Genomic DNA, 26,650 nt, shown 5'->3' with positions numbered 1-26,650 from the left:
TTTTTTTTTTTTAAATACTTTTTATTTTTTAGTTATCGGCGGACACAACATCTTTGTTTGTATGTGGTGCTGAGGATCGAACCCGGGCCGCACGCATGCCAGGCGAGCGCGCTACCGCTTGAGCCACATCCCCAGCCCGAAATCTAGGATTTGAACGTAGTAGTTTATGTTACATTGAAACCCATGGTTTTAATCAGATATTATTTTGTATGTGATAAAGGCTTGAGTTTTTGTGGGAATACTTTATATTCACCATTTATTTTATAATCATGTTGAAAATAAAAATCAAGAGGATACTTCCACATCTAACAGGTTGAGGGTATTTCTAGCTTATGTGACAATAGTATTTTTAGCTTACATAAAATATATGAATAAGTAATACCTTCCTTTTTGTTTTTGGTTTTTTTCTTCCCCAGAGGATAAAGCTCCTACTTCCTCCCTTTTAGTTCATAAGCTTATTTTTCAGTACATAGAGGAGCAGGAATCCTGGAAGAAGAAGTGTACAACACAGCATCAGGTACCCAAGGTAAAGTTTGATTGAAGTATATAAAGGAAAACTTGCAAACTCTGTCCCACAAAGCAGAATTGAAATTATAAATATATAATAGAATCTGAAATGATATATTCAATTATTTAACTTTTTGAGTTCTTTGTAGCAGTCATTGAACATTGAAATCTTTTTTTTTTATTTTTTTAGATGCTTCAAGAACTCTCACCAATAGTAAACAATTGCAGACTCCTTGGAGAAGAGATTGAGTTTTTAAAGAAATGGGGACCAAATTATAATCTAATGGACATAGATGTGAATAATACTGAGTAAGTGTATTATTTCCCTGGGCAGCTCTTACAAAGTACTACAAATTGGATGGCTTAAATAAAAGAAATTTATTATCTCAAAGTTGAGGATAGAAGTCCAAAATCAGAGTATTACTCAGGTTCTTTCTAAGGGTTGAGAGAGAGAATCTTTTCCATGCCTTTCTCCCAATTTCTGATGGTCTTCTGGCAATTTTTGATATTCCTTGACTTTTAAATGTCCAAACTCTGATCCCTGGCCTTTATCCTCACATGGTATTCTTTCGGTGTCCAAATTTCCCTTTTTTATAACAATACCAGTCAGATTAGGGCCTGACCTACTCTAATAGAACCTTATCTTAAATTTGCAATTACCTGATTTCCAAATAAGATCACATTTTAGGTATAGGGGTTAGGACTTCAGCATATGAATTTTGGGGAATATATTTCAACCTATAACAACAAATAATTAGTCAAGAACTTATTAAAATAATTGTGTTTGTTTTTTATATAACTAGGGATTGAACACAGTACATCACACATGCTAGACAAGTGCTTTGCCACTGAGCTCTATCCCCAACCATAAAATATTTATTATTGTGTTTCCTGACTAACAGTGAAAAAAGAACCATTTTAATACCTTGCTCCAGGTGTTTTACTTGATAAGGATAAGATAAATCCATTTGATAAGGACAAGAAATAAGGTGTGCCTAAATTTCATATGCCAGTCTACATGGAAAAAATATGTTTGTATTTCAGTATATATTTTTAATTGTGGGTCTTGTTTTTTAACAGATTGAAGCTTTTATTCTCCAGCTCTGTAGCATTTGCAAAGTTTGCGGTAACTTTGTCTCTCTCAGCCCATTATCCATTAGTCCCATTACCTTTCACCATTCAGAATCACCTTGGAAACACCAGGTAAGTAAAGGGCCAGCAGGATAAGACTCCCAGCTACCTTTTTACCTTTGTTATCTCTCAAAGTCATCATCATCAAGGGTAGTGAGAACTAAATGTCACTTCTTTGTGATTTCATTTCGGAGGGTTTATTCTTTTAATTTCAGTGACCTTAATTACTATCTCCAGTAGATGCTGGAGTCCATTAATGTATTCATTCATACCTTCTTCCACTTTTTTTTTTCGTACCAGGTATTGGACTCAGGGGCACCTGCCCACTGAGCCACATCCCTAGCCCTATTTTGTATTTTATTTAGAGCCTTAGTAAGTTGCTGAGGCTGATTTTGAACTCTGAATCAATCCTCCTGCCTCAGCCTCCCGAGCCATTGGAATTACAGTCGTGTATCACCACTTCTTCACTTTTGAACCCTCCTACCTAAAACAATAATCTATAAGGAAAAAAAATTCTACATAGTTTTAGCCCAGATCATATGTCAACAATTTTTTTGTCCTTAAAAATAACAATCACTTCAAAAAGCTGTGTTTTCATAACACTATTCTCAATTCGTCTGTGGAAGCAGACCTGTAAATGTCTTATTCTTAGTAGGTTGTGATCTATTTTGTGACTTTTTTTAGACACACTGCTGACAGACTGGGAGAAGACAGAATTTAAATCCATCAGCAAACACTAATAGTTTAGAATTTTATTTAAAGAAAACAACTAGATCAGGATAGCTTACAATTACATATAGAATTAGTTCTCAGGCTTTGTTTCACAATCCCATTTCAACTTCTCAGTCTGCTTATTTAACGAAATGCCCATTTGTGCTTCTTGGGAAACTAAGAAACTTTATATAAGTAGCACCGAAATGAAGACAAATATAAATTTCCAGAAAATGAATTAACCTTTTGTTTTTCTCTAGCCAAGATGAAATTGCTGCCGTTATATATAAAGTGCCATTAGCGGACAACTACCTGAAGAACATTGTCAAGCAAATTTACCAAGATCTACTTCAGGGCTGCCATTTCTACTGCTAGACCCATGGACCACAGCTGTAACAACCAAGCAAGAATTCACTTGATATTGTGTCATGGTCTCTATTGTCATTTAACTTTACCTTTAGGTCATAGTAAAATTCCTTTTGATGATGTAATAGTAAATTTATATGGTCTGTTTTTAAATCTGTACAATTAGAAATGATAAAAGCTTTCATATAGCCTTGTCAGGATGCTCGTCTTTATACCGAAGGTATAATAGGGAACTTAGGGAAATTTTCCCCTAACTAAAGTTGTGCTATCTGCTTTAGTATAACAATAAGAAATAACTTAAGAGGCATTCACTGATAAAACTAAGCTGTTCCCTATGTATAGAGCTATTAGGTAGTCTGGCTTCTTCCTAGCAGATATTGCTAGATTTAGAAATATGTCTGTCAACAGCTTGGTATGGTGCTATGCTTTTGTAATCTCAGCTATTCAGGAAGGTGAGGTGGGAGGATCACTTGAACCCACAAGTTTAAGTCCAGCCTGAACAACATAGCAAGATCCTATCTCAACAGCAACAAAAAATAAACATGTCTGTCTACAAACTATTCATCCTCCTTCTTCTCCATTTCAGAAATGATATGAAGAGAAAGCATTAGCACTCTTGGACTGGTTGCTATCTTTTCTTGGGGCCTTGCCCTTTATTCTATAGTGTCTATTAAAATTAATTCATTTTGACCAAGTACATGTATATAAATATATTAATGTTGTTTTTGTTTGTGATATAATGTTTGCCTTCTGCCTAAGTATATGAAGCATTTTCAGCAAGATTTTCAATCTTCTTTTATTAAATAATGAGATTTAAAACTATCATATCCAAAACTCTAGTTTCTGGTACTAATAGTAAACTTTCCTGAAGCCACACAGTCCTCATACACAAAAATTAGAATATCCATTATTAAATGACCAGTATTATCTATGAAAGAACATTCACCCACACTTTAGTCAAATCCGAATCATGATAATTTACATTTTCTGTGTTGAATTCTAAATTAAAATATTTGTATTTTTAAACAAATTTGTGTTAACATTTTGCTTTTTAATTTAAGATAAGGTTAAAGTCCTGTGGGTCTGTGTATCTGTCCTCTTCATTGGTTTTTTTTTTACTTTTAATCAAAAGATTACCTGATTTTTAGCTTCAAAAGTCAACACAAATGCTGTGCGTGGTAACAGATACTGGTAATCCTAGTGATTTGGGAGGCTGAGGCAGGAGGATTACAAATTGGGGGCAGCCCCAACATTGTAGCTTGGCTCTAAGCAACTTAAAAAGACTCTGTCTCAAATAAAAAGGGTGGGATGTGGATCAGTGGTTAAGCCCCCTTGGGTTCAATTCCCAGTATCCCTACCCACAGAAAAAAAAAACAAAGTCAAACAAAACTCATCTGGCATAAAAATCAAGACAGATGTTCCCTATTTCCATAAATTTCTTTAAAAACTTTTAAATTATCAGTTTTTTTCTTATTGGAGTTTTGTTTTTCCTGTATGTCTAATAATTAGAAGTTTGTTTTATTCATTTTGGTAACTGCAACAACCCATTCTAAGAATGATTTGACTTGTAATGATGATCTCTGCTTTCTTGGGTTTCAAGTACATAATTATATTTATGTAGGTATTTGTGTTTTTCTTTGTTCAAACTTGGCTATTTTCATAAAATTTTGTTTTACTGATTTGAAAGCTGATTGTTTTTGCACTATTAAAATAAGTTTATTATTTGAAATCTTTTGAAATTAAGTAATGTCTCTTTATTAACTGTAGAGTATTTTACCATATATCCAGTAGGTCTTTTAAGATATACCAAAGTGATTCAGGAGGCTGAGACAAGAGGATCACATGTTTGAAGCCAGTCTCAGTCAGCAATAGCAACCTGCCTCAAAAAAAAAAAAAGAAAAAAGTTTAGAGGGAATACCAAGCCATCTGCATACACTCATCTAACTGAAAACAGATAGAATTAAAATATGTAAGAACCAAGTAAAACCACAGCTATCTTTGTATCTCTAATGAACAGTAAAAGAAAAGTGGGGGCTGGGAGTATCGCTTACTAGCAGAGCACGTGCAAGGTCCTGGATTCAATTCCAGGGTAAAAAAAAAAAAAAAAGGTTTCTTAGGAAGCTAACATCTATGAGCTAATGCAATGATTCCCAAAATCATGGTTCCCAGATCAGCAAACCTACTGAATCGGAAAACCAGATAAAGGGGCCAATAATCTGTAGGTTTTATATTTTCTCAACTTTTTTAACTTGGGAGGCTCAGAGCGCCAGTTAAGATCAAAGATTCACATTTCGACGCTGCAGGAAAAACAGTCTCTAGCCACACCTTTTTCCAAAGCCGCCAGTATCGCTAGCCGAAACTTCCGCAGCGGTGCATACTGGGAGATGTAGTTCTAGACCTGTCGTACCATTTCTTGTGACTTGTAGTCCTCTATCTGGGAAGAAAGCGACAACTCGCAAAGTTTAAACCAGTCCTTGAGGAGAAAGGGAAGAGCGTAATCCGCAGTATCACTCGCGCTCAAATTCTTTGGGCCCATCTCTATGCTCGCGACCAAAGGTGGAAGAGACTAAAATGCGGGTGCGAGAGGGGCGGGGCGACGTCACGTCGACGCGGACGTGACCCTGCCCGAGAATCTTTGGCGGGATTTCTGAAAGTCGCCGGCCGAAGTGCGGCTGGAGAGCCAGTGCTGAGGTGACTGAGGCGCCTTCCGAAACGCGTAGTTGGGTCCTGAAACTTGCTTGTGTTGTGCACAGTAAGCCGACAACCGGGTCGAGAAGTGGAGCGCGCGCTAGACCAGTGGACTGAAGTCGGAGCGCTTGCCCCGCCTCACCTAGCAGCACTGCAGACCCAGGTGAGTTTTAGGCACAGTTCGGTCTCCTTTCCAGAGCCGGGGCTTGTGCTATAGTTAGCGGCGTCCTGACCCGGTCCGTGCTCCCGCTGCGGGCTCTAGGGGCCCCTCCGCGCCAACTGAGAAACCCGAAGATGGCGGGGAGGGACTTGCCCGGGCCTAACTGACCCTCAGAGCTCGTTGTAGAGCAAAAAAAAAATCTATCCCAGGTGTTTAGTGCTTCAAACCCGGCGTTCATCTGATGGACTTTTGAGGAAGCCTAGATCCAGAGAGTGGTAGTCAGACCTAATTAATGTTACAGTCAAGGTTTCTGAATTCCTGGAACCTGGTTTTGCCTACAAAGTACCAACCTACAACTGCCCATATTAGATGATGTTTCCCATCATCTAATATGGGAAACCTTTCATGGTTCACGTAATGCCTAGGGAATGACCCGAATGAAGTTTGGTTTTTGTTTTTTAAATTTCTAAAAGGATATGTTTGTGTGTGTATAAATCATAAGTGTACGCAATTCCGTGAATTAATACAAAATGAATATGTAATTACCACTCAGGTCAAGACATAGAATGCTGGCTCCGTGTATATAGCTCAGTGGTAGATGGCTCATCCCAGCAGTACTCAAGTCCTGGATTAATTCCCAGCCCCGCGCAAAAAAAAAAAGCACCCCAGAAGCCTGCCTTGAACCTCCTTGTGTTATATTTGACTTCTAACACCATTGAGTAACTTGGCCTGTTTTTTTGAATACATCAACAGCATACAATGTTGTTTTTCTACATGCTCGTCAAATGTCAGTATTTGTATTTTTAATTTTCCGCTCTTCTGGTGGGTATAATATCTCATTGTGGTTTTAATTTTCCTGATTACTGAAAAGGCTGAGCTTTTTGTTCATGTGTTTTTTGGACATTTGGGTATCTTCTATTGCGAAATACTTGTTCGCATCTTTTGCCTATTTTTCTCTTGGGTTTTCTGTTTTTTCCTTACTGATTTGAAGGGGTTCTATTTATTCTGGTTATCAATCTATGTGGTAAATAGTTTCTACTGTGACTGATTTTTTTTTCATGCTATTATGTGGTTTCTTTTGATGAATAGACGTTCTGATTTAAATATAGTCCAGTTTTGTAGTCTTCTTTTTCCTTTTTAGTTGTTGCATTACTTACCCAATTCAAGAAATCGTTATCTAGCCTAAGGTTGTGAAAATATTCTTATATTCTGAAAACTTTCTTTTACCTCTTATATTTAAGTATAAAATCTAAATTGGCAATCTGTTTTTCCCCTTGTGTGAGAGATGTGTCAAGTTCATTTTATTCTATAAGGCTATCTACTCAACACAGCACTCACTACTTATTAAACAGACCATCCTTCCCCATTATTCTGCAATCTTTTTCATAAATAAAAGAAAATACTGACATGTATTCCTGTGATTCTGATATGAAATTATCATCAATTCACAGTTTTTTAAATTTTCCACCTGAGAGAGATGGACCTAAACCAGTTAATAACAAATGGTCATCCTGTCTTCTGTCAAGTCTTCCAAGAGTAGAGTTCCTATTATCTTTGGGGTTAAATTTGTCCTCACATGTGTCCAGATTCTTTCTCTTCTCATCTCTTCTCTTCCTCCCTCTGGAGGTTCTCTACCACTGAACTACATTTCCCAGCCCTTGTCCAGATTTTTTTGATGTGACCGCCACCACTACTAGTGATTGAACCCAGGGGCACCCTATCACTGAGCTACATCCCCATCCCTTTTAATTTTGAGATAAGGTCTCAGTTGCTCAGGCTAGCCTCAAACTTGAGATCCTCTTGCCTCAGCCTCCCAAATTGCTGGGATTATAGCACCCAGTTTTTTATATAAATTGAAGTCCACTTATTATTGTGAACATAAGACTTTTACACTTTCATTAATATACCTTGAAGATAATTTGATGTTTTTTGTTCTTAGTTCTTTTTGAGCTGAGTATATAACTATGATAATAGCCTTACATGTGGTGTGGTGGTGCTCAGCTATAATCTCAACTACTTAGAAGGCTGAATCAATCCATAGTTGGTTAAATCCTCAATGTAGAACACCAATAGGGAGGGCCAACAGTAATTCTTCAGAGGTTAGTTGCAAAACTAACTTTAAGGCTCTTTCCTTACTCCCATAGTAGTTCTTTAGTGTTCATATTGTTGGTCATCTGTTTTTTTGTTTGTTTGTTTCAGTAATGGCTATGCAGATGCAGCTTGAAGCAAACGCAGATACTTCAGTTGAAGAAGAAAGCTTTGGCCCACAACCTGTTTCACGGTTAGAGGTATGTTCATAGTTACTAATTTTTTAATTATGATGCTGTACTAGATTCTCCCTAATGGGGGATAGCAACCTTTACTTAAACTGTAGGTTTATTCCTTGGTAAAAACCCAAAGAGTTTTCAGAGGTTGTCAAGAATACTATGGAGCCTGGTGTGGTAGAGCAGCATGCCTGTAATCCCAGCAATTTAGTGAGACCCTGTCTCAAAATTTAAAAATAAAAGTGGCTGGGGATGTGACTCAGTGGTTAAGTACTCCTGGGTTCAATCCCCAGTACCCACACCCTCACCCCAAAAAAAAAATAATGTAGAAAGGTTTGATATTATTGCTAAACATATCAGGCCAAGTCTTTTCTTTTGTCAACACTTTTCTTCGTATTGTTTTTCTTTCTCAGAGCTGGATTTTCTTATATAGGCTAGGGTCCTATGGTGGATTAAGTATGCTTGCACTAAGTATGAAGATGTTGTCCAGGAACTATGGTGGCCTGGACTGGTTATGCAGGGAGGAAGAGGGAGCCACTTCCCTCTGTTCACCCAGATCGCTGCTGAAGTTACTGTGCTATCATAGACAGGAAGAAAGTGTGGGATTGTTAAGGTATAAGAGCCAAACTCAAATTTGTGACCCTGCCTAAGAATAGCAAGCACCAGAACTGGGGCTTTGCAGTATTTTGGCCAGTTGTAACTGATTTGAGTTGAAAGAAGTGAGAGGGAAAGCTTTTGATTTTTCTATTTCCTTTTGCTTAATTCTCCCATTTCCAACGAAGCTTCAAGACTCTAGAGGTTACTTAAATTGGTTTCTGATAAACATTTGAGAATTCAGAGTCATAATTTTTGGTGCCATGAGCATCCTTATACTTCCACATAGGTATTGGTTTCTGTTGGCAAATACTAATCTTTCCCTTCTCTTAAAGCCTCACTGAACCCCACATATATGCATATCTGTCCACTAATTCATGTTCTCTCAGAGACCATAGTTTTGGTGGCTAATAATACCAAACCTAACTTTGTAAATAGGGAGAAATAAGTGCCTTTTGGTGGTTCACTTTGAGAAGTAGCATAAAAAATAGTCATGTTTAGTAACCAAAACTAGTTTTGCCCATTCTTTTTTTTATGATCCCATTTATTTAAAAATAAATATTCATTTACATATGCATAATGTCTTCTGAAAATTACATAAGAAACTAATAGAGGTTACCTCTTGCGAACAGCAGTACTTATGATAAGATGCCAGGAGAAAGACTTCATTTTATAGCTCTTTTTTTTGTGTGTGTGTGTGTGTGTGTGTGTGTGTGTGTGTGTATTGTTAGGGATTGAACCCAGGGTCTTATGCATGCAAGGCAAGCACTCGATTTATAGCTTTATATTCTGTTCTGAATATTTTTACCATGTTGGGGGGGGGCAACTAAGGATTGAACCCAGGTATACTTAGCCACTGAATCATATCCCAACCCTTTTTATTTTTGAGACAGGGTCTTGCTAAATTGCTGAGGCTGGCCTCAGGCTTGCAATTCTCCTGCTTCAGTCTCGTGAGTTGCTGGGATTATAGGCCTGTGTCACCATGCCAGGCCCATTCCTAGTCTTTTGAGGAACCGCCATAGTAATTTACAATTCCACCAACAATGTAAAACTTCCTTTTCCCCACATCTTTTCTAGCATTATTCCTTTTTTCTTCTTTTTTTAGACTGAGGATTGAATCTTTGGGGGATGCTCTGCCATGAGCTATATCCCTAGGCCCTTTAATATTTCTGTTTCAAGACAGAGTCTTCTAAATTGGTTAGGGCCTTTCTAACTTCCTGAGGCTCGACTCAAACTTGTCAGTCTCCCAAGTTGCTAGGATTAAAGGTGTGCCTCCACAGATGGCTCCCATATTTATTCTTGTTTATGTTCTTGGTGGTTGCCTAGTGCTAGTTTAAACACTGGTTTTGATAATGAAAAAGTTGATAATTTGTAATTTGATAGCTCATATGTGGGTCACACTTCTCAGGTCTTTTGTATAAATTATATTACTTTAAATACCTCTGAATTAAGCCAGGCCTGATGGTGCATACATGTAATCCCAGAAGCTCCAAAAGCTGAGGCAGGAGGATTGTGAATTCAAAGCCAACCTCGGCAACTTATCGAGGCCCTAATCTACTCAGTGAGACCCTAAGGTTAAGCCCCTGAGGGCTGGGGTTGTGGCTAAGCCCCCCTGGGTTTTATCCCTGATACAAGTGGGGGGAAATCCTCTGAATTAGATAGGTTACATATTAAACAAGTGAGAGATCTGAAACTTAAATATGATTTTATTTGCAGCAATGTGGCATAAATGCCAATGATGTGAAGAAATTAGAAGAAGCTGGCTTCCATACTGTGGAGGCTGTTGCCTATGCACCAAAGAAGGAATTAATAAATATTAAAGGAATTAGTGAAGCCAAAGCTGATAAAATTCTGGTAAGTTCAGCTCTGTGACCTAGGAAGGCATTAGTGGGAATAGTACAAAAGAGTAAATAAATAGTGAAAGATAGTCTTCCTCCTTCCATCCTCCTCCTTCCCCTATGATCCTGGTCCCCTTTCCAGAAGAGACTGTGTCCAGTTGCTTACCTTGGTATTTTCCTCTTGTGTAAATTTCAATATTATGAAATTAGATTTAAATGCTACTAAATTAACTATGAATTTATACTCCCACCAGAAATGACTGGTGTGTAATATATATCTTTTTTATTAATAAAATGTTTTTTATATAAGGAAAGTGAACAAAATATATATATTTGATATTTTTTGTCAAATGTATTTATAAATTTATGTATAGAACATATACTGGGGATAAATATACTAAAATATTTACATTGTTATTTCTGGTTGGTAAGAATATGAGCAATTTTGTGTGTTGGTAAATACATGTCCTAGGAATTAAACCCAGGGTTTTACTTAGCCTAAACATGTTCCCTACTACTAACACTATACCCTAGCCAATTTTTTTGCCTCAATTTTCTGAAGCCTCTATGTTTTCTTTAATGAGAATCTTTCATTTTATATAGATGAGATCTTTAATAACAGAGAATGTGATTTCAAATCGAGTTTATTTTTTTTACTGTGATATAAAAGTGATTTTACTGGCTTAACTGAATACGAAGTGTTAATTTAATAATCCCTTTTTTAACAGCACTTTAGTTTTTGAAATCCCTTCTCTTTCACATATATTCTCATTTTGCCTTTATAAGAATACTAAGAATGATAAGTAGGGTCAATATTCCTGCTTTGTAGATAAGGAAGCTTAAACACAGAGGTTTAATTATTGAATCAAGGTCATGCAGAGGATAGCAGAACTAATACCAGAACCCAGATATTTTATTTTATTGTACTCTAACCCTTCCTCATCTGCATTTTATTGTATATTTTTAAAATATGTGTATATATGCACATATATATAATGTTAAATTGTAGGTAGACACAATACCTTTATTTTATTTATTTATCTTTTTATGTAGTGCTAAGGATCAAACCCAGGGCCTCACACGTGATAGCCAAGTGCTCTACCACTGAGCCAGAACCCAACCCTTATCGTATATTCTTACACTAAGAGCTTTTATGTTTTTAAACACTGGTAAGATATTAATCTAGATATTTATTTAGTCTCAGTTTGTAAAATTTACAGTGCTAAAAAACCCTAAGTAATTCCTAATGTAAGTGATAAGAGTGAAGATGTTGCTGTCTATGTGAGTATGAAATCATTTATTGGGTTACTTAAGTAAATGTTTATTGAAGTGGTGGCTTAATTGTAAATAAGAATTCTGAGGGCTGGAGTTGTGGCTCAGTGCCTAGCATTCATGGGCTGGGTTCAATCCTCGGCACCACATAAATGTAAAATAAAGATATTGTGTCCACCTAAAAAAATAAAATATAAAAATATATATTTATATATATAAAAAGAATTCTGAGGGCTGGGATTGTGGCTCAGTGGTAGAGCTCTTGTCTAGCATGCAGGAAGCAGTGGGTTTGATCCTCAGAACCACATTCAAAAATAAAATTATTATGTCTATCTACAACTTAAAAAAAAATTCTGAGTTTCTAATACTTTTGTTAAAAGATTGATTTGGGCTGGGGATATGGCTCAGTGGTAGAACATTTACCTAGCATGTATTCTGCACGGATTCAATCCCTAGCACCATGGAAAGAAGATAAAGGCGTACTGTGATTTTGACTAATGCCAACAGGGGTTCCCAAAGTCTATATGTTCAGTTTTCATGACTGAACAAAAGCTGACAGGGTCTTCACTTATGCAGTGTCATATCTTAGTTTTAGGAATGATATCAGTTCTCTGCTTCTGGGAACACATAAATGTAAATCTAAAATAAGTAAATTGAGATATGCAAAATGATATAGAAAGGGATTTGATTTCAGATATTTTATGTTGTGAATTCCTGGATGCTAAGGATCTACAACTTAAAAAAAAAATTCATTTGAATTTGACAGTAGAAACCTTTGAAAGACAGCATTGGTATCGCTGGTATCTTAGAGAAGACTTGTAGTTCTAGCACTTAGATCACAGACTTTCCAGGTAAGGGTTATTATTTGGTTGATTTAACATTCCTTAATTTTCTCAGGCTGAGGCAGCTAAATTAGTTCCAATGGGTTTCACCACTGCCACTGAATTTCATCAAAGGCGATCAGAGATCATACAGATTACTACTGGCTCCAAAGAGCTTGACAAACTACTTCAAGGTAATATGAATTCTTTAACCCATGTTGTAAACTGATTAGCAAAGTGTGCAAGTTAAAGGAACAAAACTGAAATATTTAAGCATGATTTACATGTTAGATATGATTAAGAGTTAAGGGAAGTACACACATTGAAGAATTAAGACTGCAAGGTGTTCAGCCAGATAAAATGAGAAGTTGTGCTCCATTTGTGTACAATGAGTTGAAATGCCTTTTGCTGTCATGTATAACTAATTAGGACAAATAAAAAATTTAAAAAAAACTTTTGGGGTTGGAATTTGACTTATAAAATACTAAAATTATCTTTTGTTTGTATTTTTATGCAGTGCTGAGGATCCAACCCAGTGCTTCCCATGTGTAGGCAAGCTCTCTATCACTGAGCTACACTTCCAGCCCCTAAAATTATCTTCAAGTTAAATAATTTAATACTTCATTGAGACAATAAACTTCCTCTGCTTAAGGAATAAAACTAGTTATGATCTACTCTACCACAAGGTTGAAAGTTTGCTGACTAAAAATCGCCTTTGTACTTAGGTATGGGTGGTGATGGGAATTGAACGTAGGTCCTCGTATGTTCTACCATTGAACTATACTCCCATTCCCAAAGTACTCTGTTTGAATACTAATAGTGTAATGCACACTAATCTTCAGGACTTTAAGGAAAACTAGGGTTTTTGAACTTTTGAAGGCATAGCTATCTAACTGCTATAAATTAGATTTGGTTCTTGCTTCTTTCCCAGTTATCTCATCATTCAACTTTTCTTCCTTCTTTGGGTACAAAATGCCATGGATTCTGGAATAAAGCTCAAATTTGAGTGTTCATCCTCTCTCCAAACTCACCCTCCCAGCATTTACATGGTGAAAATCATTTAAAATCTATACACCTCAGTTTTCTCCAAAATGAGGATAAAAGGACTTTTTACATTATAGGTTATTCAAAATAAATGAGTAATACATATAAATATACACTACAATGTCAGGTATATAAGATACACTTAGTAAATATTAAATGATACTGCATAAAACTATCTTTTTAAATAGCTGCTTATTGATTTGTGACAATACAGTTTTGTCTCCTGGTTGTGGTAGTAGGTTTTTTTGTTTTTGTTTTGGTGCATAGGCAACAGCCTCCACAGTATGGAAGCCAGCTTCTTCTAATTTCTTCACATCATTGGCATTTATGCCACATTGCTGCAAATAAAATCATATTTAAGTTTCAGATCTCTCACTTGNTTTTTTTTTTTTTTTTTTGAGAGAGAGAGGGTCTCACCAAGTTGCTAAGGTTAATTTCAACCTTAAAATTTTCCTACCTCGGCCTCCTAAGTCGCTGACACTACAGCTGTACACCATCACCCCCAACTATTAATGGTAGTTACTTGAAGCTGCACATTGGATAAAATTGCCTGGAACTGTACAATCATGTAAGTGTGTGCATGTGTAACTGGAGAAATCTGAACAAACTCTAGATTATACCAGTGTCAACTTTCTGATAGGCTAGATGAAGAGTACACAGAACCTCCCTGTACACTTCTTTGCAACTCTATAATTATTTCAAAATAAGTTTAACAAGTTACTGCTTATTGAAATTTCAATTTCTAAGTTATAAAAACATCTTTCTGATGAGCTCCAACAACATTTCTAATGTTTCATTGTAGTCTCAACATTTTATTGTTCTGAGAAGTGCTTCTTGTTGCTTTTAGGTGGAATTGAAACTGGATCTATCACGGAGATGTTTGGGGAATTCCGAACTGGGAAGACCCAGATCTGTCATACACTAGCTGTAACATGCCAGGTGAGCTAATTAAATCAGCAAGGATTAGTTGTCTCGTGTATTTGCAAACATCTATTAGGACAGACATAAAGGGACTTTCTTTGTCCTCAGGACTCCTATAACTAGTTGGAAGATAGACTCCTACTGCAAATCTTCCACATCATAGAAACTTCCATATTACTGATTTCAAATACTTTCTTATCCCTTAGGCCTCTCCTGGCTTTACCTGCCCTTTTTTTCATTAGTTTACATATTATGGTTGATCATTAAAGTAATTCCTTTAGAAATAACCTCAACTTTTGTATCCACTTGAAGAGATACCAATCTTAGAGGAATCCTATTTCTCGGTATTTGAACCCAAATTATTTACTGATCATACTGAAGAAAAATCATACCATAAAGTTGACGGATTTCACTTTAAATTCAAGATGAACAACCTTTAGATTAGCATTCAGTACTGTTTGGCCAATCTACTGAGTTTCTCTAGTTAGGTATGCTCTCCTAAACTTTATCTCATACTTGGTCCTTTCTTCTCAAACCTTCATGTTTTTTTCAACCCTCACTCTGAGCCAGTGATCTAACCTGCTTTTCATGTCAAATCTACAAATCCAGCTATAATTTTACCCATCTTTATTTCAAATTATGATGGATGTGTGTCCCTTTTCCTCTCAATAGCTCATCCCTAGCAATGTGATCTGATTACCATCTGTTGCCGTCCTCTCACAGACTCCTTCTTCCATTCTGTTTGATTTCTCTTAGATATCTTCATCACAATACAATTATGCCCAGTATTTCCTCTGTTGGAAAATCTTCCCTGGTTTTCTTTTACTTATGCTCTCATTAATGGGTGGATTTAGGAACATACACTCTGGGTTAAATAATTGCTTAATATGTTCATTTAAGTAATAAATACAGGAATCAAACTAGACTTCAGAGATTAAAACCTTCATAAGGGTAGATCCTATAACTGGCTTGTTCCCTGCTGTGTTGCTAGAAGCTAAGTCATTATTTGTTATTCAGTAATCATTCAATAGAATTTGAATGGATGGAGATTATAGAACAGAAGTTCTAGGGCATGCCTGACATACTGTAAAATAAATGATACACAGGAAATAGCTTAACTATTTAAAGGAGAAGGAAGGATTGCTTTACTCTAGAGTAATCAGAGTATGTATCTTTATAAAGAAAGATATTGGAAGCCAGACAAAGTGGTGCATGTCTATAATCCCAATGGCTTAGGAGGCTGAGGCAGGAGGATTGCAAGTTCAAAGCCAGCTTCAGCAATGTAGCAAGACTAAGCAACTTGGCAAGACCCTATCTCAAAATAAAAACATGATGAGGAGGGGTATGTTTGGCTAATCTACTGAGTTTCTCCAATTAGGTATGCTCTCTTAAACTTTATCTCATACTTGGTCCTTTCTTAAATTATGATGGATGAGTGTCCCTTTTCCTCTGGCTCAGTGGTATGGCACTTGCCTAGCATGTGTGAGGCACTGGGTTCAATTCTCAGCACTGCATATAAATAAATGAATAAACAAAAAGGTCTGTCAACATAAAAAAAAAAAATGAAAAGGACAAGAGATGTGGCTCAGTGATTAAGTGCCCCTGGGTTCAATCCCTAGTACCAAAAAAAGAAAGATAGAAGGATAGATGGTTATTGGAGTAGAGTTCTAAAGGATACAAAATTTAGGAGAAAGAAATTAAAAGAATTTAACTGTATTGAATGGAATAAACAACACAAGTGATGGGGAGACATAATGTATAAGAAGATAATACATAAATCTGTACATATAGCCTGTTTAGCATTTAGGTAGAAAATTGTAGGATATGAACCTTAAAAAAATATATCAAAATGGGGCTTGGTGGCACATGCCTGTTATCCCAGCTACCTGGGAGGCTGAGGCAGTCAGATGACAAATTAAAGCCAGCCTGGGTAATATAATATAATGAGACCCCTTGTCTTAAATTAAAGGGTTGGAGGAATAGATTGGCGTTTGAGTACCACCTGAGATCAATTCCCAGTACTTAGGGGAGGAGAAAAGAAATCAAGATCATATATTAGGTCTTCAGTGTAGATACAAAGTAAAAAATTGGGCTAGGGACATAGCTTGGTGGTAGAGTATGTGCTTAGCATGCGTAAGGTCTGGGTTCAATCCTCAGCACTAACACCAACTTCCAGTGAAGTTTAAACTTGGTTCTGTAAAGAGTAGGGAATATTTCAAAATTTTCAACAGGAAAATAAAACTTCCAGAAATATTCTGGTAGCAACCTGTTGAAAAATTAGAGCTGAGGATATTTGATCTAAGATTATTAAAAGCATCTAATTGGAGAGTTTTATGGAAATATGAGTTCAAGTTTAGAGACGGTGGGTTGGTGGTGACCAAAAAAAAACCCAAGTGAAAATATCTAGCAGAGGTTTCTTAGTATATGAGACAGGGTCTTCAACACAATGCCTAGGCAGGCTTTGAACTCCTGAATTCAAGTGATCCTTTACCTCAGCTTTCTAAGCAACTGGGATTGCAGGCACGTACCATTGTACCCATCTTATCTACCAGTATTGATGAATATGGAATCAAGTCATATACAGAAGTAACGGTGGAATGTCTGAAAATGAAATATCTACAAGAGAGTGTAGAATATACAAGAGAAAGCTAACAAACTTCCTTGTTAGTGTCAAACAGTATTTAGTGGGTGCCTTTTTTCTTTTCTGAATAGGTCATCTTCACATTCTCTGGCTTTAAGGATATAATTCCTGGGAGTGGGTCAGTCCAGGTACATAGAATCTGGACTACTCTTATGAACCAATTCTTGCATCAAAATTTTTTGAGACTTTATCATCATTCTTGATATTTCAAAGAAAAATTACTTCTTGTTATTTTGTTTGCAATACTGAGGATTGAACTCGAGCACTTTACCACTGAGCTACATTCCCAGTCCTTTTTATTTTGAGACAGTCTGTCTCACTAAGTTGCTGAGTCTGGCCTTGAACTTGAGATCCTCCTGCTTTGACCTCCCATGTCATTGGCATTACAGGCTTACTTCACCATGCCTTGACATGGGCCCACCATTTTCTTGAGATGATGAATACTGTTTGTTAAGGTAGAAGAATATTCTGTTTCTTTATGAATAAGTTTATCTAACATCAAGCAAACCAGCTTGATAGTTTTTGTTTTTCTATCATTTACCTTTCTCACTTACCATTTTATTGCTTCTTTGATTGCTCCACTGATCTTCCATTTATTTATTTTAAGTTGCAGATAGGTACAGTACCATTTATTTATTTGTTTGTTTATTTAGTGGTGCTGGGGATTCAACCCAGGGCCTTGTGCGTGTGAGGCAAGCATTCTACTGAGTGAGCTATATCCCCAGCCCCCAATTTATTTATTTTTGTGGTACTGAGGATCGAATCCAGTGCTTACACATGCTACGCAAGCACTCTACCACTGAGATACAACCTAGCCCTCTCCACTGATCTTTTCTTTGCAAACCAAAATATCACCATATGTCTTATGAGACAGCCAAGTTAGAATTTCAATATCAAGTACACCTGTGTCATTGTTGGCCCTCCTCATGAATACTGAGAAAGAAGGAGTTTGAAGAAGAAAGAAAAAACTTTGAGGATAACAAAATATTGAGGAGAGTGGTAGTAAGCTATGAAACTTGCTTGAGCACCATTAGAAATTTGATAGCTAAAGTAGAAAAGCAGTATTTAAGATATTGCTTAAGGAGCTGGGAATGGTGGCACATGCCTATAATCTCAGCAGCTCAGGAGGCTGAAACAAAGGATCACAAGTTCAAGGCCAGCCTTGGCAATTTATCGAGAATCTGTCTCAAAATAAAAAGGGATAAGAATGTAGCTCTCAGTGGTAAAGGGACTTTGAACTCAATCCCCAGTACCAGAAACAAACAAACAAATAAAAAGAAAACTGTATTACCCTTTTGGGATGTAGCTCAGTGGTAGAAGACTTGCCTAGCCTATGTGAGGCCCTGGGTTTGATACCTAGCATAGTGGTTGGAAGGGGATTAGCCTTACATGGGTCATTGAACATGATGTGTGGCCTTTTATTTATTCATTTATTTATTTATTTAAGATTTTTTTTTTTAAGATGGACACAATATATTTATTTATTTATTTATTTTTATGTGGTGCTGAGGATCAAAGGTCTCAGGTAAACGTAGTCTCTTTATAAATATAACACTCAGGGCTAGGGCTGTAGCTCAGTGGTAGAGCACTTGTCTAGAATGTATGAGGACTGGGTTCAGTACTCAGCATCACATAAAAATAAATAAAATAAAACTATTTGTCCATCTACAACTAAAAATATTTTTTAAAAATTCACAGGTGGCTGAGCAACTATAGATCTTTGATCTTTTTTCAGAGAAAAAGAATGTTAATTTGTTAAAAGTTGAAAGGATTACACTTAACTAGTCTAAGAGCTAGGACCAGGGGTATAGAGAGAATTACTGCTTATATCTAAACATTCTTTGTTCTCACTGTTCAGATTTTCTCAACTTAATGAAGTGAAAACTTGCTGAGAATTGGATGTCTAACACTGAAATTATATAAAGTTGAGAGCTACAGTTAAAATATAAAAATACACTCCATATTTGTTCAGAGTACTAGACTAATTTAAAAATTCTGAAAAGATAGGTTGCGGTTGTAGCTCAGTGGCAGAGTACTTGCTTTGCATGTCTGAGGCACTGGGTTCTATCCTTAGCATCACATAAAAATAAACAAATAAAATACAGGCATTCTGTCCATCTACAACTACAAAACAATTTTTTAAATTCTGAAAAAATAATTTAACATATGTATTAAACTTTAAAGTATATGCTCACTAGACATAGTGGAGCACACCTGTAATCCCAGTGGTTTGGGAGGCTGAGACAGGAAGATTGCAAGTTCAAGGCCAGCCTCGAAACATAATGAGGCCCTGTCTTAAAACAAAAAATTTAAAAAGAACCAAGGATGTGACTCAGTGGTTAAGCACATCTGGGTTCAATCCCTGGTACCAAAAAAATATATATAGTTTATAGTTTTTTTTTTGTTTTTTTTTTTAATCATTTACCTTTCTTATATGTGTGTGTATTTTCTTTCACAGAAATATACAAAGAATTTTTTTACCATTAAAATGGTAAAAATGAGAAACAACATGCATAGGAAGAAGAGTTAAATTATGATACTAAGCAGTTATTTAAAAACAGCTAAAAAGATTGTGCTGTAGCCCAATAACACAAGATGGCTGTGGTCGCACTAATAGGGCAAGTTGGAGAACATAGCCTGTAGTTGATCTGCATCTGCTCCAGGTTACCACTGACTCAACTATATCTGACACCTTCTCTGTTTCCTTGTTATCAATCTGCCTATCTGTGCCTAGTTACCTATGGCCTCCCTTATGTCTAAGGAGGTCTACCCAGTTGCAAAAGAATTTTCTTATGATAGCATTCACAATATCAGAAAGTGAGAGAAAGGGAAAATCATTCATCTATATCCTGGAGACTTAGCCCCAGAGTATCCAGATTTCCTCCTCTCCACAAACTTCAAAAAGCTTCTACTTTGATCCTGTTGGCCATTGGTTCTACATTTTTAACCTCTGTCAAGGCCCTCCTTTTGTTTTATACATGTCTTTTGTTCCTTGCATACATTCACATGATATAAAAAATTTTTATCTGCCAACTTTCCAAATAGTAATATAATTATTCTCTTTCTAAATTAACAAAGCCTTCCACAGTAGAGTATACAACAAAATCAGTGCCCTAAAATTCAGGGAAATCATATCTTCAAAGTACTTTTCTGTACATCAAGTACTATTTAAATGATTTACATGACTTTATTTAATCCCAGCCATATCGGTGTTTATAGCAGCAAAATTCACAATAGCTAAATTATGGATACAGCCCAGATGCCTGTCGATAGAAAAATGGATAAAGAAAAAAGTTTTTTCTAAGATTAGCACTGGGTATTTGCCAGCCCCTGAATGTAAAATGTTCTAAAGGATTTTCCTCAGAATCCAAATGGGAATTTTGGGTCCAAAATAGATTTCTAGTTTGGAAACTATCCTTAAAGCATCATTCACTTAAAATTTGTAGAATTAACTTAAAGGTGTCTAACATGGGATGGGTAGTCTAAAATAGAGTTTTCCTTGTGGCCTATGAGACTGTTTTCATAATATTCTGTGTTCCTTTCTTTTCTTGCCTCTTTTGTTTGATTCATTGGGTATATGATTTTGAGGTTTGGGGATTTGGAGTTTTTTGTGTGTTAGGTTCTTTGGGTTTTGAGGCTGGGAATTAAATTCAGGGCTTCATGAATGCTAAGCATTTTGCGCTTGTTTTTTTTTTTTTTTTTTTTTTTTTTCTTTTTTTTCCTTCCCTCCTCCCTACTTTATAACAAACTATTGTTTTCCTTTTTCACTTTGTTCACTTTTAACACCTATATATACTATTGCAGCAAATATCGTGTCTCTTGCTTATATTTTAAACTTTCTATGGATGCTTCTGGGCCATTGACAAGCCCCTTCAGTAGCCCTTTGAAATGAACTTTGCTCAATAAAGTGCAGTATAGGGCTAGGGCTGTGGCTCAGTGGCAGAGCACTTGCCTACCATGTGTGAAGCACTGGGTTCCATCCTTAGCATCACATAAAAATAAACTAATAGGGGCTGGGGATATAGTTCAGTTAGTAGAATGCTTGCCTCACATATACAGGCCCTGGGTTCGATCCCCAATACCACAAAAAATAAATAAATAAACAAACAAAGGCATTCTGTCTATCTACAACTACAAAAAAAGAAGTTCTTTTAAAAAGTGAAGTATAAATTTGTTCTGGATCCTAAGATTAATTGGGGATTGGATTAGGATCCCTTGTTAATTAGACCTAAATGGGTAAATGATCTTCTAATTATTTGTACTAATGAACTAATACATCTTCTATTGGTGTGCAGTCAAATTTTTTCACCTACTTTGAACTATATTTCTGAGCAATCTAACTGACAAGATTCTAGCTTTGTGTGCTATTAGACATAATATGAGCGCTTCATGTCTAATACCAACTGTGTTTCCATCCAAAGGAAATGACTTCTTCCTGCCTCCTATCATTTTAGAATTTTTATTTTTCTTCTCTGCTTTATCGGGAGTAGGAGGAATTATAGACCTGTCATGGGGAACTTGGTCCACCTGTATCAGAAATATCAATTATTTCCACTGTTGTTTTTTGGTTTTCCTCTTTAGCTTCCCATTGACCGGGGTGGAGGTGAAGGAAAGGCCATGTACATCGACACTGAGGGTACCTTTAGGCCAGAACGACTGCTAGCAGTGGCTGAGAGGTAGGTTACTTATTAGACTAGAAAATATATGGCTGCACGTGTCACTGTGCAGAGTCTCACTGAATTGCTCAGGGCCTCAGCCTCCTGAGCAACTGGGATTATAGGCATGTACCATCACACCTAGCATGACTTACAGATTTCAACACTATTCCCATAAAAATTACAGCAAGCTTTTTTGCCAAAATTGACAAAGCAGTTATAAAATTGATATGGGAATGTAGGAGACTCAGAAAAACTAAAACTAACACTGGTGATTGCCAGTGTTAGTTTGGCTAAAGAATATCTCTTGTGTTACTTCACATCCCAAATTATGTATATGGTTCAAAAGAATGGTCTTCCGTAGTAAAAGGAAAAGGGGGTGGAGGCATTCTTTAGTCAATGTATTAATCACTGTCAGACTGGATAAAAAATAAATTTATGGGGCTGGGGTTGTGGCTCAATGGTAGTGCTCGCCTGGCACGTGCAGAACCCTGGGTTCAATCCTCAGCACCACATAAAAATAAATAAGTGAAATAAAGGCATTGTGTCCAAATATAACAAAAATAAATTTAAAAAAAATAATAATAAATAAAAATAAATCCAACTACATACTGACTTCCAAAGAAACACTTCAAATTCAAAGACAAATAGATTGAAAGTAAAAGGATAGAAAAAGATGTCACATGCAAACAGTCACCATAAGGAGGATGAATAGTTATATCAGACAAAATAAATTTTAAGACAAAAAAATACTACTGATAAAGAGGGACATTTTATAATTAAAAGGTCAGTTCACCAGCAATAAAAAAAATCTTAAATATATACACACCTATCAGCAGAACACCAGAATAAGTGAAACAAAAACTGAAGTAATTGAAAGAAAAAAAAAATGGACAATTCAACAATATTTGGGGACCGATATCACTCTCACTTTCAATAATAGATGGTACCTTCAGTGTCAATAATGAGTTCAAGGCCTTGGTGAAGGTGGTTATTTTCATCAACTTTTTTGTTGCTGTGCCAAAAGACCCAACAATAAGAATAAGAGGAGAAAAAGTTTATCTGGTTCACAGTTCCAGAGGTCTCAGTCCATACATAGATGTCTGATTCAGTTACTCTGGGCAGAAGGTTAGGCAGAACATCACAGCAGAAAGGTGTGGAGGAGAAAAATAGCTCAGGGCCTAGCAATCAGGAAACAGAGTGCTCTGCCCAACAGGGATAATGTGAACCCCAGAATACACTTCCACTGGCTCTTCTCCTCCAGCCACACCTAACCTGCCTATAATTACCACTCAGTTGATCCATATCACTGGGTTGACACACTGATTGGGTTAAAGCTCGTAATCTGATGTGACTGTGTATTCTTGCATCAACTCACATATGAACTTTTGTGGGGCATCTCAGATCTAAATCATAATAGATGTCTATGAAAAATCTATTACTGGCATCATACTTAACGGTGAGATTTTGAATGCTGTCCTCTTAATGTCAGGGAAAAGGTGGTAGGTAGGTCCTCGCCAATGCAGTCAGATAAGAAAATGAAATAAAAGGCATCCAGTTTTGGAATGGAAAAAGTAAAACTGTCTATTTGCTGATGACATGATGACTGTATGTAGAGAATCCTAAGGAATCCACACAAAAACTAGAACTAGAAAAAAAAAAAAGTTCAGCAAAGTTGTGGGATACCATGTCAATATGCAAAAATTAATTGTGTTCCTATATATTATCAAAGAACAATTCAAAAAACAGTTTCAGAGGCTGGGGATATAGCTTAGTTGGTAGAGTGCTTGCCTTGCATGCATAAGGCCCTGGGTTCAATCCCCAGCACCACAAAAAACAAAACAGTTCCAGTTACAGTAGAATGAAAAAGAATTAAAACAGTGGACAGGTATGGTAGCACTTGCCTGTACTTCCTGCTGCTTGAGAGTCTGAGATAGAAGGATCTCTTGAGCCCATAGTTCTAGACCATTCTGGGTAACATTGTGAGACCTGTCTCAAAAAAGAAAGAAAATATTTCAGAATAAATCTGACAAAAGTAAGACACATTGAAAACTGTAAGCCTTGCTAACAGAACTTGAAGATGAAATTCCACATTCATGGGTTAAAGACTCTACTATTAAATGGCAGTCTTCCTTAAATTGATATACAGATTTTTTTTTTTTTTTCTTTTTTGGTACGGGGGATTGAACCCTGGGGTGCTTAACCACTAAATGATATATCCCCACTCTTTTTTATAAGTATAAATAAAATAAAGACAGAGTCTCACTGAATTGCTCAGGGCCTCAGCCTCCTGAGCAACTGGGATTATAGGCATGTACCATCACACCTAGCATGACTTACAGATTTCAACACTATTCCCGTAAAAATTACAGCAAGCTTTTTTGCCAAAATTGACAAACCAGTCATAAAATTGATATGGAAATGTAGGAGACTCAGAAAAACCAAAATATTCTTGAAAAAGAAAGAAGAAAATTGAAGGTCTTAGACTTCCCAATTTAAAACTCATGACCGGGATTAGTGATAACATACCTATACTCCTAACTACTTGCGAAGCTTGGCAGGAGGATTGCAGTTCGAGGCCAACGCAGTATACTGTCAATTTAGCTGAGACCCTGTCTCTAAATAAAATTAAAGGGCTGGGGATATAATTCAGTATTTTCCTAGCATATGTAAGGCCTTGAGATCAGTCCCCAGAACTGCCAAAAATAAATATATACGCTCATTATAAAGTAATTAAGTAATTGTTATCATGGCACAAGGATGAATTGAATTAAGAGTTCAAAAATAAAACCTTTAATTTATGGTTATTAGATTTTACACGGATGCCAAGGCAATTTATATGGGAAAGAAGACTCTTTTCAACAAATGATGCTAATGTAGTTCAATATCAATGTGCAAAAACAGAATAGCCACTTACTGTACATGGTACTAGTAATTACTAGTAACATGGTTATTCAAAAACATTAAACACAAACTGGGTGTCGTGGCGCACACCTGTAATCCCAGTGGCTCTGGAGGCTGAGACAAAAGAATGGCAAGTTAAAAGCCAGCCTCAGCAAAAGCGAGACACTAAGCAACTCAGTGAGACCCTGTATCTAAAAATAATACAAAATAGTTCTGGGGATGTGGCTCAATGGTCAAATGCCCCTGAATTCAATCCCTGGTACCTAAATAAATACAGAATAATTGCCATATGATCCAGTTATTTCCACTTCTGAGTGTATATGCAAAAGAATTTAAAGCAGGGAAGCACTTGAAAATGCAGTACACTGTTAATCAGCAATCATAATCAAAACAACACAACAATCAAAGGGTGGTAACAACCCAAATGTTCATTGGCAAATGAATGGATAAGCAAAATGTGGTATGTATACATACAATGAAATATTACTTGGCCTTAGGAAGGAAGAAAATTCTGACACACAAAACAGTATGGATTGGGGGCTGAGGATGTGGCTCAAGCGGTAGCGCGCTCGTCTGGCATGCGTGCGGCCCGGGTTCGATCCTCAGCACCACATACAAACAAAGATGTTGTGTCCGCCAAAAAGCTAAAAAATAAATATTAAAAAAAAAAAAAAAACTCTCTCTCTCTCCACTCTCTCTTTAAAAAAAAAAAAAACAGTATGGATTAACCTTGAGGACAGTATGATAGGTGAAATAAGCCAATCATGAAAGGAAAATACTGTGATTCTACTAGTATGTACTAGAGTAATCAAAGTCATGGAGACAGAATAAATTAGAATGGTGCTTACTTGTAAAGAAAATCAAGAGCTATTGTGTATGACATTTATTGTTAAATTTATTAAATGTCTCAACTAGTAAATTAATAAGCAATGTTTTATCCATCAATAGAATGTTGTTTGGCAATTTAAAAATATCTAAACACTGATACATGTTACAACATGAATGAACCTAAAAACATGCTGGTGGAAGTTAAATATAAAAGACCACATACTGTACAATCCATTTATATGAAATTTCCAAAGGGGAAAAATCTGTGAAGACAATAAAATTATGTATATTGAGGGTAAGAATCTGGAATAACTGCAAATGGACTTAGAGATATTTGTGGTTATAAATGTTCCACAGTTGGACTGTGTGGATGGTTGTACAAATCTGCAAATTTACTTAAACTTGCTGAATTTTGTATTTACAACACATTTGCTTTTTGGTATATTACTTATCTTGCAGTAAAGCTGATACATCTTTCAAATGAACTCAAAATTATTTTCTTGTGTTTAGGCTTAAATATGATAATTTAGTTCTTATTACACATTTTACTGAAACTCAATTAAAGAGAATTTACTTCATGTTGGGTTGTCAGATTCAAATTGAAACCTGCCTGATTAATTTGAGAATATTTTCTCTAGTTTTATAATTATAATCAAATTCTCTTTCCTATTTGATAATCAGAGGAATCCAATCCGTTGAATATATACCACTGAGGCATAAAATTAGGTTGAAACAATAATTGTAGCACTTTACCTCTGCTTACATGAGAAAAAAAGAATTATTCTCTTTTGCAACCTGACCTTAGTTTTCTGAAGCTGTATGTGCTGAACTCTGTCTTCTCTCTCAGGCTTGTTTGGCAGTCTTTTGGATAGAATCACTAAGACTTTTTCTAGTAATATAGGAAGTATTCAGATAATATAGAAGAATATAAGCCATGAGGATAGAAACTTTGTTTTGATCACTCACTGTATCCCATAGCCCTAGAACTATTCACTCATTATTTATTAATGAATTAATTACTTTATTAATTAGGGCCATGTTTATGATGATTTTTTTCATTGAAGAGAAAATATGTTTGAATAGAAATTAATTCATCTTAGTCACACCCACCTAGTGAGAAAATTTTTAGAATTGAATTTCCATGTATATTTGTTGCTTTCAATTGATAGTTCTGGAAAGTCATAGGCCTCCTTAAACTAATATCCAATTTCTGTTCCCAGCAGAACATAATTTGCCATGAACTTTTGAAGAATACTAAACCACAATCAGGTTACTATGGCACAGGATTCCCAGAATGTGTGCATT

At 36.1% G+C, this 26,650-nt stretch overlaps 2 protein-coding genes and 1 long non-coding RNA gene across 8 annotated transcripts in view; 2 read left to right on the top strand and 1 right to left on the bottom strand.

The window, feature by feature from the left end:
* The window catches only part of Knl1 (kinetochore scaffold 1), a 59,695-nt gene extending 55,950 nt beyond the window's left edge, over nt 1–3,745 (top strand). For all 4 annotated transcript variants that reach the window (XM_048793529.1, XM_048793530.1, XM_048793528.1 and 1 more), the window contains 4 exons: nt 417–526; nt 698–816; nt 1,588–1,710; nt 2,610–3,745. In XM_048793529.1, coding sequence (XP_048649486.1) covers nt 417–526; nt 698–816; nt 1,588–1,710; nt 2,610–2,724 — 467 coding nt within the window. In that variant the 3' untranslated portion in view covers nt 2,725–3,745. The remainder of the gene's footprint in view (nt 1–416; nt 527–697; nt 817–1,587; nt 1,711–2,609) is intronic.
* Nucleotides 3,746–4,446: 701 nt separating this feature from the next.
* LOC125613367 lies at nt 4,447–5,292 on the bottom strand. The gene is made up of 2 exons (XR_007343921.1): nt 5,041–5,292; nt 4,447–4,591 (listed from the first exon to the last, which is right to left on the bottom strand). It is a non-coding gene; the product is annotated as an uncharacterized LOC125613367 (long non-coding RNA).
* Nucleotides 5,293–5,294: 2 nt separating this feature from the next.
* The window catches only part of Rad51 (RAD51 recombinase), a 33,164-nt gene continuing 11,808 nt past the window's right edge, over nt 5,295–26,650 (top strand). For 2 of the 3 annotated variants that reach the window (XM_048793531.1, XM_015480823.2), the window contains exons 1-6: nt 5,295–5,566; nt 7,763–7,851; nt 10,138–10,275; nt 12,429–12,546; nt 14,244–14,335; nt 21,540–21,634. In XM_048793531.1, coding sequence (XP_048649488.1) covers nt 7,765–7,851; nt 10,138–10,275; nt 12,429–12,546; nt 14,244–14,335; nt 21,540–21,634 — 530 coding nt within the window. In that variant the 5' untranslated portion in view covers nt 5,295–5,566; nt 7,763–7,764. Of the gene's footprint in view, nt 5,567–7,759; nt 7,852–10,137; nt 10,276–12,428; nt 12,547–14,243; nt 14,336–21,539; nt 21,635–26,650 lie in introns of those variants that run through there. The other variant, XM_048793532.1, reaches the window with a different exon arrangement.

Source organism: Marmota marmota, unplaced genomic scaffold (genome assembly GCF_001458135.2).
Source record: "Marmota marmota marmota unplaced genomic scaffold, marMar, whole genome shotgun sequence".
Lineage (NCBI taxonomy): Eukaryota > Metazoa > Chordata > Mammalia > Rodentia > Sciuridae > Marmota > Marmota marmota.
The sequence above is the reverse complement of the archived record's forward strand: the minus strand, read 5'-3'. Positions and strand labels throughout refer to the sequence as shown.